Here is a 15095-nt window from a genome sequence, read left to right on the forward strand (position 1 = left end):
GGCTGAATAAGCTCTGATGTGAAAGCACTTGGCAAACTGCAGAGCAGTGAGAGTTGAAAGTTTGGTAGCAGCACATCTAATGGTCTCAGGACTGGGGAGACGGGATTGCTTCCACCTGGCCCAGAGCCTAACACCATATTAAGATCAGGCTCTGTCCTTCACCTCCTCAGGACACGATGACCTTCATCTGTCATTGTCTTGGTCAGCTCAGGCTGTTATAACAAAATACCACAGACTGGGTGACTTATAAACAAAAGAAATTTATTTCTCACAGTTCTGGAGGCTGGGGAGTCCAAGATCAAGGTGCCAGCAGGTTCAGTGTCTGATGAGAGCCCATCTTCTAGTTGGGCCAATCATTGTGCAGTGCTCACATGACAGAGGGGCAAAGGAGTCTGGGGTCTCTGAGGTCTTTTATAAGGGCACTAATCTAATTCATGAGGGTGGAGCTATTCCCCTGCCAAAGGCTCCACTTCCTCATACCTTTAGGAGGGGGTTAGATTTCAAGGTATGAGTTTTGGGGCCACACATTGTCTTTGGTAGTCGCTGGTAACAGGAATTCATAGTAACTGGCTACATTTATTGAGGACTTAGCTTATTCAATTCTCAAATGATCCTGCCAGTCATCCTCAACCTGTTCCCATATGAGGAACCTGATTCAGGACAAATGAGGTCCGTTGCAGGAGGCTGCGGTAGGTGGGAAGCTGGGATGGGGACCCAATTACACCTCCGTACATAGGGAGGTATCCAAAGTGCTGGTCCAGCCATGCTGTGCACACCCAGAGATAGAGTAAGCACTCTTACTGTCCCGGGGTGACTCACAAGCAAATTGTGACAGAGACTTATTTTTGCATTGTGCAATCAATTCAGTGTTGTTTCCCTTTTTAAAAAAGAACTAGAAAAGAATTGAACTTAGAAAATATCAGAGCACATCATTGTCACATGAATCTTGTTGGGTGAGTGTGTGAAGCAGGTTGCCATATAAAATGAACTTTTTTACCAACGGGATCTTCCATGGCTCTGTCTCATTCAATGTTTTTAACAGACACATTGAAGGCTTGTTTAACAGACACATTGAAGGCTTGTTTATCTGATCTGCAATCTCAAAGCTGGGAGGCAGAGCTAACATGTCAGATGGCCAAATCAGGATCATCAAGAATGCAAACTCACATAAGATGGGGAGAAACTATAACAAAATGAAATCTTAACAGTAGGGCATACACATAACCCCATATTTGTGTTCCAAATATTGACGGTGTGAGTGCATGATGGGAAAGCAACTTGACAACAGACCATGGGAAAATGACCTGGAGCTGTTAGCTGGACCAAGTTCCACATGGACCAACAGTACCGTGAGAATAGTGGAACGTCCCTACTAAGGGAGCACTCAATCCAGCACTGCCATCACTGTGTCTGATGCTTCGCCCAGATGTGGCTGCCACACCATAAAGGCCACATAACATGATGGTGGCAGGTCGGAAATCCATGAATGCCCTGGGCATTAAGCGAGATGCCCAGATGTCTTTATGAGGTCCCTATCTCTAAAGGACTATCAGGTGAAAGCAGATGCCAGCCAGCTCTGTGTACCTGGGATGGCCATTTAGGGCCTATCACTGATGAGTAAGTTGCAGGGAAAGTTTCAGCTTAATGTTATGAAGCTCAATAATAAAGGAAAGTGGGTACCTGGGGGCCCAAAGCAATGGAAGAAAGTTCTCCTTTGATAGTCAGGAGCTCAAAGCCCACCTTCTGAGGGGACTCCTGTCTAGGGAATGTGTGTGTCGGTGGAGTGGCAGCAAAGTGGGGCTTGGTCCAGTTCCAAACCCTGGAGAGTCATCAGAATCAGCAGTGTGGCTTGTGTTTAAAAAATAGAGGTTTCAGCTTCACTTCTGACCTACTGAGTCATAATCTTCAAGGGTGGGGTTGAAGAATCTCTATATTTTTGAAGCTTACTAGGCAAACTGCTCTAGATTAGCAGAGACTAGACATGACAAGATACAAGACACAAACCGTGGCTGAGACCTGGATATTCCAAAAAAGTTTAAGATTTTGGGGGGAAATCTAGGCAAACTTTTAAGACTTTGTTCATTAAATGATACTGAATTCTTGACAAATTTCTTAGATAACAGTATTCTGACAATACAGGGGAATGTCTTTATTCTTAGATGATACAGATCAAAGTATTAAAGAATAAAGTGTCTACTTTTTTTTTTTAAATCAATGAATTACTTTTAAATGGCTCAAGAAGAGAAAGGAAATGGGACAAAATATTGAGGGGAGAGGGCATTCTTAACTCTCCTTTCAACTTGTCTGGAAAGACATTTTTCAAAATAAAGTTGGGAAAAATTAAGCTAGCTAGGCCCCTCTGGCGAACCAAACATGAGGCTCACTGGACAACACAGCCTCTGCTGTTCCATCCGGCCTGAGAGCCTGGAGTCTGAGGTCCAAAACTGACTGCACCCTCTGTGGCTTACACAGCTAGAGGTTCTGTGTTGGACAGTGTCACAGCTGACTCTTGAGTCCTCCATGTGGCACTAGGCCACAGTGACCCCTAGAGGTACTCTGCACACAGGAGCACACCAGTCCGTAGGCCATAGTGCCATGTCCAGGAACACTAAGAGAAGTACATCCACCCATCCCCACTGCACACCCCAGATTACACAGGGTCCACATCAAAGATTGGTTCATGCACCTGACCTGCACTAATGACTGACAAGTCAGTTCCTGGAGGAGAGGCTGGACTGGAAAAGGCAGCACCAGACCCCCTGACGGATAACCTCCGTGAATGACATCCAGGAAGGCAGGCCGGAATGAGGTGGGGAGTGGAGGCAGGAATGAGCAGCAGTGCCACACCAGATGTGAAGCCCCCCCCCCCCCGACCAGTTCCAGCAGAATGAACGGAAAGACCAAGATGATGGAGTGCACCCAGAAGACATAAGGGCACACAGGTGCAGCCGTGAAGGACTGAGCAGGGATAGCTTCAGGGATGTGCTGCTGATGTGAGCGACAGCGACATGTTCACAGGAATGAGGCAGGGTCATTAGAGTGGGGGCTGCTCCAGGCTGAGCCTAGCCCTGCAGGGATGTTCCTTCAAGATCACACTACATCTCCCCTCTGGGTGCTTCTAAGGCCTGACGGAGGGGCAGAGGTTTTCAGCTGTTTTTCAGTTGTTTGAAGGTCACAGTGCAAGACAGCAATGCTGGCCTGCAGAAACAGGCTGGGACACCTGTTCTACCTTAGCCACATATGACATTGGTCAAATGTTCTCAATCCAGAGACCAAAGAGCCTGGAGTCTCAAATAAAGATGTGACTGGGGGCGGGGAGATCAGGGAATAACCCTCACCTGCAGTTGGGCTTCTGGCAGCAGAGCCCATGAAGATGGATGCAGCCTTCCCCTTGGCCAAGATATACTCCCTGAGCATCACTGGACGTAAGGCAGAGTCCCAGGTCTGACCTGAGAATTTGGCTGGCTCCAAGGTAGGACCCACTGGAGGCTGCCTGGCTCAGGTGGGTAATGAGGAGATAATTCCATCAGGGGACAGACGGTGCTGGGGAGTGGCTTAGGGATCTCCTGCATCCAAGTCCAAATACTCAGCAGTCCTACCGGGGGAAGCTGAAGTGATTTGATCCTGGGGAAAATTCCAAGCTCCACTGAGTATTTATATTTCAGTTTGTTCTGGAGGGACTCTTAATGGAAATGTTCAGACAAGTCAAGATCACTCCTGTAGACCAACACAACTCTTCCATGTGAAAACGAAGACTGGGAGACCGCATGTTTTATTATAAGCACGGAACTATTTTTCACAATGACCAGGCAGCACTTTTCATACTAAAAACCTAAGGCACTTCAATTCACTGATCCAAAAATCAAGATTCTCCACCATCTAGGTAGAGGGGCAGGAGTGCAAAGAGCATGGGAAATAAGTCCAAGGCTGAAGAAAATTCAGGCCAGATCAGGGCATGGAGCCAGACGTGAGGGAAAGGAGATGATGGCTCACCTCTAGAGATGAATGCCAAGCACCCAGGACTTCTCCCCCAGAGTCGCCCCCTCAGGCTCTGGGAGAAACACCAGACCGGGAGGCCCCACCATCCCCTCTCCAATGAGGAGAGAAAGTAACAGATTTTTTTGGTCACAGTAACATTTTGGCTCTTTATCCCCGGGAAGAAAAGGACTGGCATAAGCTAATGGCAAACAGTGTGATAAAACAGACTGGTATTAATCAGGCTACTATGTTCTGAACCCCCAACTTCTTTCTTTTTTATCCAAATAAAGGAGCAGAACAAGGTCAATCATTATCAACTTACCTTTATCTTAAAATCTTGGCATTTCTGTTAGAGACACACACACAAAACACCACAAAAACTGTTCTGGTAACACCACTTAGAAAGACGGCAGAGCTAGGATACATTTAGACAAGCTCCTGGGCCCTATTTTAAGGTATTTCGCTGTCCATACTTATGGTAGCCCTTGAAAGGATTCCATGTAAACCCAAATCTAGAGACCTGACTCAGAAAAACAGCCAGTTTCCCTTAGAGATAATCAGAATTGTCTTTGAGTCTTTGGCCCAAAGCACCACCTTCCCGTAGGCAAGTAGGAAAGCGGGCCCGAGGGAAGCAAACCATGAGCTGGTGAATCTGTGGACACAGGCCCTTCTTAGGCCCCATAATCTTTGGAACAAACTGCTCACCTGGAAAGCAAAGAACTTAACAATTGGGCACCATCCGGTCACTAAAAGAACTGCATCCCTGGAGGCAAGTAGGGGCTCTGGTAAACCCCACAAAGCAATGCCCTCTAATCTTCAAACACCTGTAATTGTTTCTTCCCAAAGAGCTATGGAGTGTTCAAGTCAGAGAACATTCAAGACCTTTTGGCTCAATGGCAGACAAGAAACCAAACCCCTCTTAGCAAGTGGGCCCAGAATCACCAAACCCATGTGTATACATTTCTAAGTCAAAACCTCTGTATCTGGATTACTTCGGTCTATGTCATGCTCTTCCTTCTCAGCCCCACATGCCTACCTCTGTGGGTTACTTCTTTGGAAAGGTGAACCTTGGACAAAATACTTAAGCTTAATTTCCTCACGTGTAAAATGAGGACAGTGGTATTTACCTCAGAGAGTTGCTGTAAGATAATCCATGTAAAGCACTGAGCTTAATATACAGAACACACTAGGTAAGCAGAAAATGTCACTAAGGTCTTCTATAGGGCAGAAATGAAGGACCAGCAGGTATGTCAGAGGAGCAAGAAATGAATACGTAACACAGTAACACATGTGGACAGGACAGCACACAGAGGATATCTAAAAGCCACCTCCAAGACCAACTCGGGTCCTAGAGAAAGAAAACATATAACACTGGGCTCCAAGAAAGCTGAGGAGGTACATCAAAGATAATGCATGATTCAGCAGCACGAAAACAAAATGCCTTCACGTGCGAACATCCAAAGAGAGACAAAAACAGCGTCGTCCTGTGGTCAGAGTCCTCTGTGAACCTGACGCAAGATCAGCATGCAATCTGTAGGTCTTACAGTTTCCTTAATAATTAGTTCCCGTGTCAAATAAAAAACTGACAGAATTTTTTAGAGCTTTCATCTTTTGGGGAGAAATTTAGTCTGAAGTTTAGGATTTCATCATTTCTATAAAGCAAAGCCACTAAAACACATGAGCTCAATGAAGAGGACACATCTTCGGAGAAAAAGACTAAGATTATTTTCCCTCCAGGATTCCTGACTGCTCCTTAGCTTTGAGTTCTTCTAGTTTCTTCTTATAGCAGTTCATGAAGTAATCATCTGGTTCAATCCCTGCATTCTTCAAATTTTCCATGACCTTTTCCAGCCTGAAGACTGATCGGGCTCCCTCAACCTTTCTTGTGCTCAGGTACAGAGTGAACTCCTGGAAATCCAGAAGCTTACAGGTGTCCACAGAGCAGATATTCCTGATACCACTAGTTCTATCCAAACGAGGGAAAAACACCAGTCCTGATAACTTCTCCAGGTCCTGAAGGCTCACTTGGAATTCACTTAACTGGGGTTGGAAGCCAATGGCTTCATTGGGAACCACGAAGGCCCCTAGTGCCAGCGGTTCAGTAGACATTGGGCTTCTGCGAGCCAGGATCACCTTATAAAGGTGCGAGGGAACAGCCACATTGTCCTCACCAATCACCTAAAAAACAAAGCAGCTGTGTTAGCAATGCTAACTGATGCTGGCAGTTCCCAAATTTCTCCTAAAAAGATTTTCAACACATTTCTGTAAAAACATTTATAAATTACCCCAACGATGAATTTAAATTCAACTGTCAAAAGTAATAATAAAACAAAATACAGATTCACAGAGAAGATGAGAATCTAACAGGAAGATTCTGATTATAATCTTTAAAATAATGCCACCCCAGGGGCGCCTGGGTGCCTCAATGGGTTAAAGCCTCTGCCTTCGGCTCAGGTCATGATCCCAGGGTCCTGGGATTGAGCCCCGCATCAGGCTCTCTGCTCAGAGGGGAGTCTGCTTCCTCCTCTCTCTGTCCCTGCCTGCCTCTCTGCCTACTTGTCTGTCAAATAAATAAATAAAATCTTCAAAATAATGCCACCCCAAAGAGTAGAGGTCACATCCTCTGCTCTGACTGTAAGACAAAGGGCAAAAGAATGCCCAAAAGAACAGGCAAGAAAAGCTGTTTCATCACATAATCAGAACTTCTGGTGCTCTCAACATTCAAAGGTCAAAACTCCCAGCTTGAGATATAAAAACATGGCCTTAGTTTACCAAATTCACTAGGGAACTAAACAAATAGCTCTCAGAAAAGCAGCCAGACACACTACATCGGTATCACTAGCTCCAGTTTCGCCTAGACGGGCTCATTTTTGAAATTAAATTAAGTAAATGTAAATGCTGCTTGCTCAAGTTTTGCACACTCTTGGGCCTATTATCAAACATAGAACTTCTGAATGTGCCCTCAAACCAAACACTTCGGAAAGATATCCAGACAACAGAGAAGCCAGGGTCGGGCCTGCAAACAACTTGCTTGCCAATGAAGGTTGGCTCTAATGATGAAATAACATTATTATGGAACCTTTTCAAATTTCCTTCCAACTGGCTTAAAAGCCGTATCTGTTTTCTGAAAAAAGAAAACTGAATATCCATTTCCTTAATGGTCTCCAATAAAATGATACAATCCAACTACAATAAGCATATGTACTACTACCCCTCCCAGGCCCTTCCTCGGTCTGCGTGGGCATTCGCTCCTGATCAAACCTGCCTGCCACCAGAGGCTGTGCTGGGAGTCCAGATAAGGCAGAGGGATGAGAGCTACAAGGATTCTTTCCTGCTTTTTTCCGGCTTCTACCTACATGGCACACAGCCTAAGAATGCCATGGCTATCTGCTGTCTGGCACGCATGGAGGTTCCACTGCCAAGACCAACTGTGGGACTGCAGGGAAGCCCCATCTACAGGCCTGATTTCTCCAAATACTATCTCTCAAGTTAGTGGAAGCAGCTGGTCAGGGCTCACTTGAGAGTAAAGTTTATGAAAGTACACAGTCTATAAGCATGAAACCCTACAGCCCTCCAACAAGTCATTTATGCAGCTAGGAAAATGAACATACTCTTCAAACAAAAAATACTGAAGGTGAATTCTATGGAGGTCCACAGTTAGGCCACAGGTCACCAACAGATGTTACTGCAACAAGACAACTCAGAGGGGCTATGGCTGGCACTGCTGGAAACACAGAAAGGAGCAAGCTTTACAGTGAATGCCCTAGTGTCTCAAGAAGTTTCCCATCTAGAGGAGGAGTCAACCCCCACTGCTTTCACGGGAGGCAGAATGTGGTCAGATGCCAATACAGGGCACAAGACAGCACTAAGGGAAGCAAGGGACCAGACCTGAGGACACAGCTGCAGCTGAGCCGTAGTTCACAGGGGGATAGAAGTTTAGTTGGGCTTGCAGGGTTAGCTGGGGAGCCAACAGTTAAGCAAATCCTTGATGCCACCTGGTGGACATCCTTCATCACTGCAGCACAGCCTCAGATCCCCCAGTATGGGGAGCCCTCCAGACCATTCACTTGGTTGTTTTCTCTCCTCCTGGACTCTCTGCCTACAAATAAATAACATATTCAAGAATAATTAATGGTCGCGCCCATGAGCTGCCAACCAGGGCTTCTAATCAGAGTAATTAAACTCCAGCCAGAAGGAAAGAAGTTTGACATTTTAAGATTTATAAAAATAAATCATTTCTATGAGGTTTTCAAAACCCCACACCATAGCTAGAGAATGTCCAGTACTACTTTTAAGAATTCTCATGGGACACAAAAATTCCTACTAAGAACCACAAGGTAGGATCATTTCACCTATGACCTTACAGTATTTCAACAAGGAGCTGCAAAATACTATCCCTAAAAACAAAGAGAAAAATGAAAACTTAGCCCCTATCTTCTCTGATTCAGTCTGCTTTGTTCTTAGGAAGTAAACATCTGTAACCTGTTAAAATAGGAACTGGCAACATTTGGAAATTCAGAAAAGCCACTGTTTTTTCCTTGAATTTATGACTTAAACAAAATCCTAATTTTCAATTTATCTTCTTCATAGACAATTCAACCTACATAATAAAATTCTCCCAATTCTGGGAAAACTATGAAAAAAGCAATTTTTGTAGTGGATGTCATTCAAAAGATAAGATGTAATTGCATTCGGTACAACAGATGGTTCTGCTGAGGGACTCTGGGGAAACACAGCATCAAGCAAGATTAGACAAGTTAAAGGTGGACAACAGGTTTCAAGAGGAAGCAGGATGGACACAAATGACACCCTCAGCAAAGGACTTGGGGGCTGAACACATACCAAGTCTTCAGTATCAGTAAATCAGCAACAATCTTTGTCATAAAGATGCAGATATAAAAGTACTTTATAGAGGAAATCCTCACTGCTGTTAAAGTAGCAAAAAGTACAGAACTCTTGTCAGGATTGTAACAAAAAACTGGAAATCAACTGTGTGTAACTAGTAAACACAATATACAGAAGAGCCATAAAAGTGGCATGCGCTCACCACCTACAGTCAGTCTGCATACCCGCTGGCCTGAGGTTTCTTTCTGTCCAAGAGACAGAAACAACAATTTGCTCTCCCCCGCCCCAGCGCCACACACACAGGACTGGGCCTTCACACTGACTCAGTGCCAGAAGAGCCTGGCAACAAAGGACATTCAGGCTAGGTGTGCCGGTCATATACATAGAGCAACTGTTATGTAAATAAAATTAACCAGCAGCACAAGGAAAATACATGTACCTGCTACAATCAGATAGATATATTTGGTTACATTCCCCTGGTAGGACCAAAAAAGAAAATCCAAAAATAAAACTGTTGGACACATCAAGAGACCAAGCCCTTAAAAAGTCAAGCCAATCAAGTGAAAGAAATCATGACAGCGTGATAAACAGGGTCTCCACACCTGAGGGGACAGAGGAACAAGGGAAGAAGGGAGTCAGGACACGCGGGCAAGCTGGTAGGCAGGTGGTCAGCCCTGTGTGGCACAAGCCTCTGGAGGAGCTTGTGCAGCAGCAGAGACCAAGGGAAACTATGCTGCTCACAGGGGGCGTCCACGCCAGGTAAGGAGGCTGGAGACTGACTGCCTAGTCACAGGACAAGAAGCACCACCCTCTCAAGACTGTCGATTCTACCTGGAGATGGAGGGTGGGAGTAAGGACATACTTAGCCAGTAAAATCATTTATTTTTTCAATAAAACAAACACAGAAATGAACAAAAGCTCTGCCTAAAGAGAAAACAGGAGATTTAAAAAAAAAAAATTACTCCCGATCACTTCAGGTAATGCCTCACGATTCCTGGAGGCATGTTTTTAATTTCCTCCCCCTCTAGGAACAGTTTAGAATTAGTTTGGAGAGTATGTTGCGGAATGAAAACACAGACTGTTAAGCACTTCTAACATTACCACCACCGCCACCGAGTTTAAAAATTTAAAGCTCACTTTCTTGTCAGGTCAATTATAATGTTCAGGCCAGAATCTTCAGGTATGTTCACTTGTCTGGAATCAATCTCTTCTTGAAACAGGCCCATCAGGGAAAGCACATGGATGACCTCAGCTATAATAAAGGGGGTGATTCTGATTAGAGCTGTCAGAAGACTCACTTCTGATAAAATCACTGCTACTAATCTTCCCCTGGGCTCCCATTCACGCAAGTCCTATGAAGCTGTGATCCTTTCCTGCATATTCTAACAGACATTTCTGCCTGCCTATAAGGGATCCTCCTCTTGGCCCCTTTTCCCTTCTTATTTTTGCATGCTAGCAGATACCACTTGCAAGTGCTCTCCCTCTTCACCACCTTCTACCTTCTGGCCTTAAGCTGCTATACGGGAAGAGCACAGAACCCCTCTCCTGTAGACTTTCGAGAGCTTTGAAGAACAATGCTACAGAATGATTGGTGGTTCTCATACAAGTAGACAGACTCATGTTTGGATCTCCCCTTTGATAATGACCAGCTATGTGACTTCGACTTCACCCTTATAAACCTCAACTTTCTTGCCTATAAAAGATAGCCACTACTTCCTTGTAAGAACTGCTTGTGAGGACTGAATGAGACAGCATGTCTAAAACTGCTTGTCTGTCGGATGGTAGATACAGCCCTCCATTAACACCAGTTCACTTGCTTCACCTTCTCCCCGGTATACACATACATGTTTCATTGCCCAGGAAGAAAACTAAATAAACACCCCTGTTTTTATATTCTCCTAAAATCAGGTTCAGAATATAGTTGTAAACAAGCAATAAATATTAAATGGCTGGATCTGAAAACAGGAATTCACAATTCAAATATTTATTCCTTGAGAGGAACAGAATGGTTTCTAGGGCTTGGCCATGCTGTGTCCCCTTTCTCAGCATCACTAAAGGACATGGTTTTATCCACAACTGTTTTATTATGAATTGCTAGAGAACAGCCTGAATGCTTTTGAGCTGGGCATTTAAGGTTTCACCCTCCCAGCCCTAACCTTTCCTTTTATTTTTGTCTTCTTCCCTATATGAGGCTCTAACCCAACTGTCTGAGGAACTTACTGTTTTTCAGCACAAATCCTACATTTTTCTGTTTCTTCCCCATGCTGGTTTTGTCTCCCATGTCTGTTTTCCTTAACCAAACTTTCCCAAGTTTACGTGCATATATGTGTGTATACACATTATGTATAAAATGTTTGGCCCAACTAAATTCTTAATATGGCAGGCTGAAACCATTTTTCCAATTTAACTTACCAAAGGATATTTTGCTTTCATGCTGAAAGATATACTACAGATTTTTAACTTTAAAATTCCACCTGAAAGCATCTGATCTGAAAAAATAACATCACATCTAACAAAAGCTGCATTACTACAGAGAAGGTGTTCATGAAAAACATAAATATAAAAAAGTAAATCACTTTGATACAATTCTAAAAAATAAAAATAAAAAACAATATCCCTCTCCAGGAAGATACATTCCTATCAACATTCACCTTTGCATACACACACACACAACACACACTCACTGGTAAGTGTTTCCTTTATGACGAGAGTCTATTAATCTCAAAAAAACACAAAGGAACAATAAAGATGAAGAAAAAATGGTGAGCCACTAAAGGCAACAGAATTTGTATACTATGTTCCTTGGGGCTCTCTCCACCCACTATAAAAGGCTAAAAATAAATGTGGTGAACACACATGACACGCCAACAGCAGACCGAGCACTCAAGAAATCAACTTGTCATCCAGATCCTGGTTTCTAAATACCAATTCCCATTAAAAGGAACCAGGGCTCCTTGGAGAGATGGCTGATCCCAGAGTCTGGCCAAGATGAGCCTGGAATATCACGTTATGCCAAAAAGTAGAAGTGCTAAGAACATGATGAGGATGTGTCAAAGCACATGGGAGATAGCCTGAAAGGGCTCCCACTGGCCAAATCGAAGACAATTTGAGCATCAAAATGAATACACAGGGGGCGCCTGGGTGGCTCAGTGGGTTAAGCCTCTGCCTTCAGCTCGGGTCATGATCCCAGGGTCCTGGGATCGAGCCCTGCATCGGGCTCTCTGCTCTGCAGGGAGCCTGCTTCCTCCTCTCTCTCTCTCTGCTTGCCTCTCTGCCTACTTGTGATTTTTCTCTGTCAAAAAAATAAATAAAATCTTTAAAAAAAAAAAAAAAGAATACACAGCAGATTGATTAAAAACTGAATTAAATAAGAATCCATCAGTCCATACTGATATAATAAAAAGGAAAAGCTCTTTCCAGGGCACCTGGGTGGCTCAGTCATTAAACATCTACCTTTGGCTCAGGTCATGATCCCAGGGTCCTGGGTTGTAAGATTGCTTCTCCCTCTCGCACTCCCCCTGCCTGTGTTCCCTCTCTTGCTGTATTTCTGTCAAATAAATAAAATCTTCAAAAAAAAAAATAGGAGAAGCTCTTTCTTTCAGTAGAATGTCAATTACTAACAGCAGAAGACATAAGAATTAGAAAATCATTACTTGGCAACAATTATAGTAATAACTGATTCAGGCCAGAATCTTCAGTGGCTGCTAAAACTAGCAAGTGACAATTTGAAGAGAAAAAGAATACTTACAGGGTCTCAAAGGGCGACCACAGATATCAGATTAATTTCAAAGGGGAAATGATAGCAGCAGCGAAGAAATCTAAAGGATACTACACCTTTATCAAGGGATCTAAGTTAGTATCGCCAGTAACAGGACAGCCTGACAGCATACGCAAGCTAATGCGATACATCGAGGCCACACAGGCTCACAGTGTTCTGCCCGAAACATCACTGAATCTAATCAGAGGGAACAATAGACAAACCCAATTTGAAGAACATACTACAAAACAACTGGCCTATATTTGTCAACAATGTCAACATCATTAAAGACAAAAAGGCTGAGATTAAAGAAGACTAAAGAGACATGACAGCTAAATGCAATGTGTGGTCCTGGACTTCATTCCAAATCTGGGGGGAAAATTGCATGAAGAATGTTACTGGAGCAACGGCAAAATGTGAATATGGACTGTACTACGGCTAATATTCTTATATGTTGAATTTCACGAACTTGACAACTATACAGTGGTTACGTGAGAGAACAGAGCATCTAGGGAAAATGAGACAAGGTATCTGCAACAAACGCTTGAATGGCTGAGAAAGTACTGAGAACAAGGTGTGCGCATGGAGCAGAGGGAACAAGACCTACAGAATGCTAAGGACTTGTGAATCTAGGCAAAACACATTAGGGGGTTCTCTACGTTGACAACCTTTCTACAAATTTCAAATTATTTCAATGTGAAATGTTAAAAAAGTATCAACTTGCTTTGCCAAGGATGTGCAAAAACTCACGAATAAAGGTTTCCAGTTCAAGATGGCAACCTGGGCCCAGGCTTCTGCTTCTCTCCCCACAACCCCCCATTAGAAATTACACACATACACACAAAATGGCAGCAAAAAGGTCTGACACGGAACCAACTCACGCAAGTGCAGAGAACGGCAGAGTCATGCATTAGTGGACTAAGAAGTGCCATTAATTTCTGGAAGATGGAGGAGCTGACAAATCAGATAAAACTTGAGGAGAAGAGGAGAAGTCAAAGCTTGGATTTTCACAGCCCCTTACACTGTGCTCCATCCAGTAAGTAAAGGGTGTCAATCAAGGTGTGAGACTGAAGAATCCATCTACAGAATTATTGTGCAACCAACAAAAAGCAGCACGCCTTTGTCTTGCCTCCAGGATGAAGCCAGAAAAATATTCTCTAAAGGGGTGCTTCTCAAACCTTACAGTGTATGTAAAACTGCCCAGAAGAGCCAGTCACACCTGCAGATTCCGGAGTCCTGCGGCCAGGATTTTAGGACATTTTCAGACAAGCAAGCTTACCATCCAATGACTCTTCCAGAATCTGAGGATGTACTTCAACAAAACAAAACAAAAAAGGAATCCAAGAAGGGGGAACCCAAGATAAAAGGGACCTAAGCCGGAGGGTACTGTTAAGTAAAGACAGATGTGTAGCTGACTGAAAACCACAACAACTTATGGAGGTTGCCAACGGTCAGTTCATTATTCCCTCAACATTCCACTCATCGTTCCCTTCTTGAAATGCTTTCTTCACTTACCTTCTGGGACAGCACTCTCCCTGGATTTTTCTCCTGCCTCAAAAATTGTCCCCTTTGTCTCCTTTGCTGGACCCTCCTCTTCTTGACTTCCGAATGTCTGAACCCCCGCAAGGTTCAGACCACAGATCTGTTCTCTCCTGCCTGTGCTCACTTACATGATCTCATCTAGTGTTAAATACCACCTCCAGGGCTGACCACTCCCAAGCAGATCGCCACTTCAACCTCTCCTCTCTGACAACCAAACTCACAGACTGCCCTGGACATCAAATTATCTCCCATTCCCATAGCCAAAACCACCTGACTTGCAGCTTCCACACCTGCTTCTCTCTGGTCTTCATGACCTCAGACTGAAAGCCTAAGTGTTATCCTGACACTTTCCCTCTTAGTCTACAACTTACCCATTAGAAAGTACCATCTGTTCTACTGCAAGGCACATCCTAAATCAGAGCATTTCTCCCCATTTCTACTACCACCCCCTAGTTAGGCCATCGTTACTTCTCATTTAGACTACTCCCGTCAGCCTTTTAAGTGGGCTGGCTACTCTTCTATTCCTCACATAGAGCAGCCAGACTGGGCTTTGCAGATCTAAACCAGATTGTGCCACTCTCCTGATCAGTGTCACAGCTCCCTGAACACGATCTGCGATCTGGACTTCTCTCCATTGCCTCCCCCAAATGCGCTCCTTCGGTGCTCTCTCTGCCCTTGTTACACTGGCATTCTTGCAACTCCTTGAATACACCAAGCTAATCTCACCCCTGTGTCTTTGCACTTGCTGGAAAACTCCTCATAGAGGTTACTTCCTCACTTCACTCAGGTGTCTGTTTAGTCTCATACCCCTTAGCAGCCTATCCTGTCTTTCTTTCCCACCCTCGTATTCTCTTCTTCTAATTATGGCATTTTGTTTATTGTGCATCTCCTCCACTATAACCTGAGCTCTCTAAAACATACAGCCTTGTTTACTGCTGTTATCAGAGATGCCTAGAACAGGGCCAGGTATACA

At 44.1% G+C, this 15095-nt stretch overlaps 1 protein-coding gene across 1 annotated transcript in view; it reads right to left on the reverse strand.

Moving 5' to 3' along the window:
* Positions 1-240: 240 nt before the first annotated feature.
* The window catches only part of EXOG (exo/endonuclease G), a 31777-nt gene continuing 16922 nt past the window's right edge, over positions 241-15095 (reverse strand). The window contains exon 6 of the mRNA XM_047740336.1: positions 241-6156. Coding sequence (XP_047596292.1) covers positions 5701-6156 — 456 coding nt within the window. The 3' untranslated portion in view covers positions 241-5700. The remainder of the gene's footprint in view (positions 6157-15095) is intronic.

Source organism: Lutra lutra, chromosome 1 (assembly GCF_902655055.1).
Source record: "Lutra lutra chromosome 1, mLutLut1.2, whole genome shotgun sequence".
Classification (NCBI taxonomy): domain Eukaryota; kingdom Metazoa; phylum Chordata; class Mammalia; order Carnivora; family Mustelidae; genus Lutra; species Lutra lutra.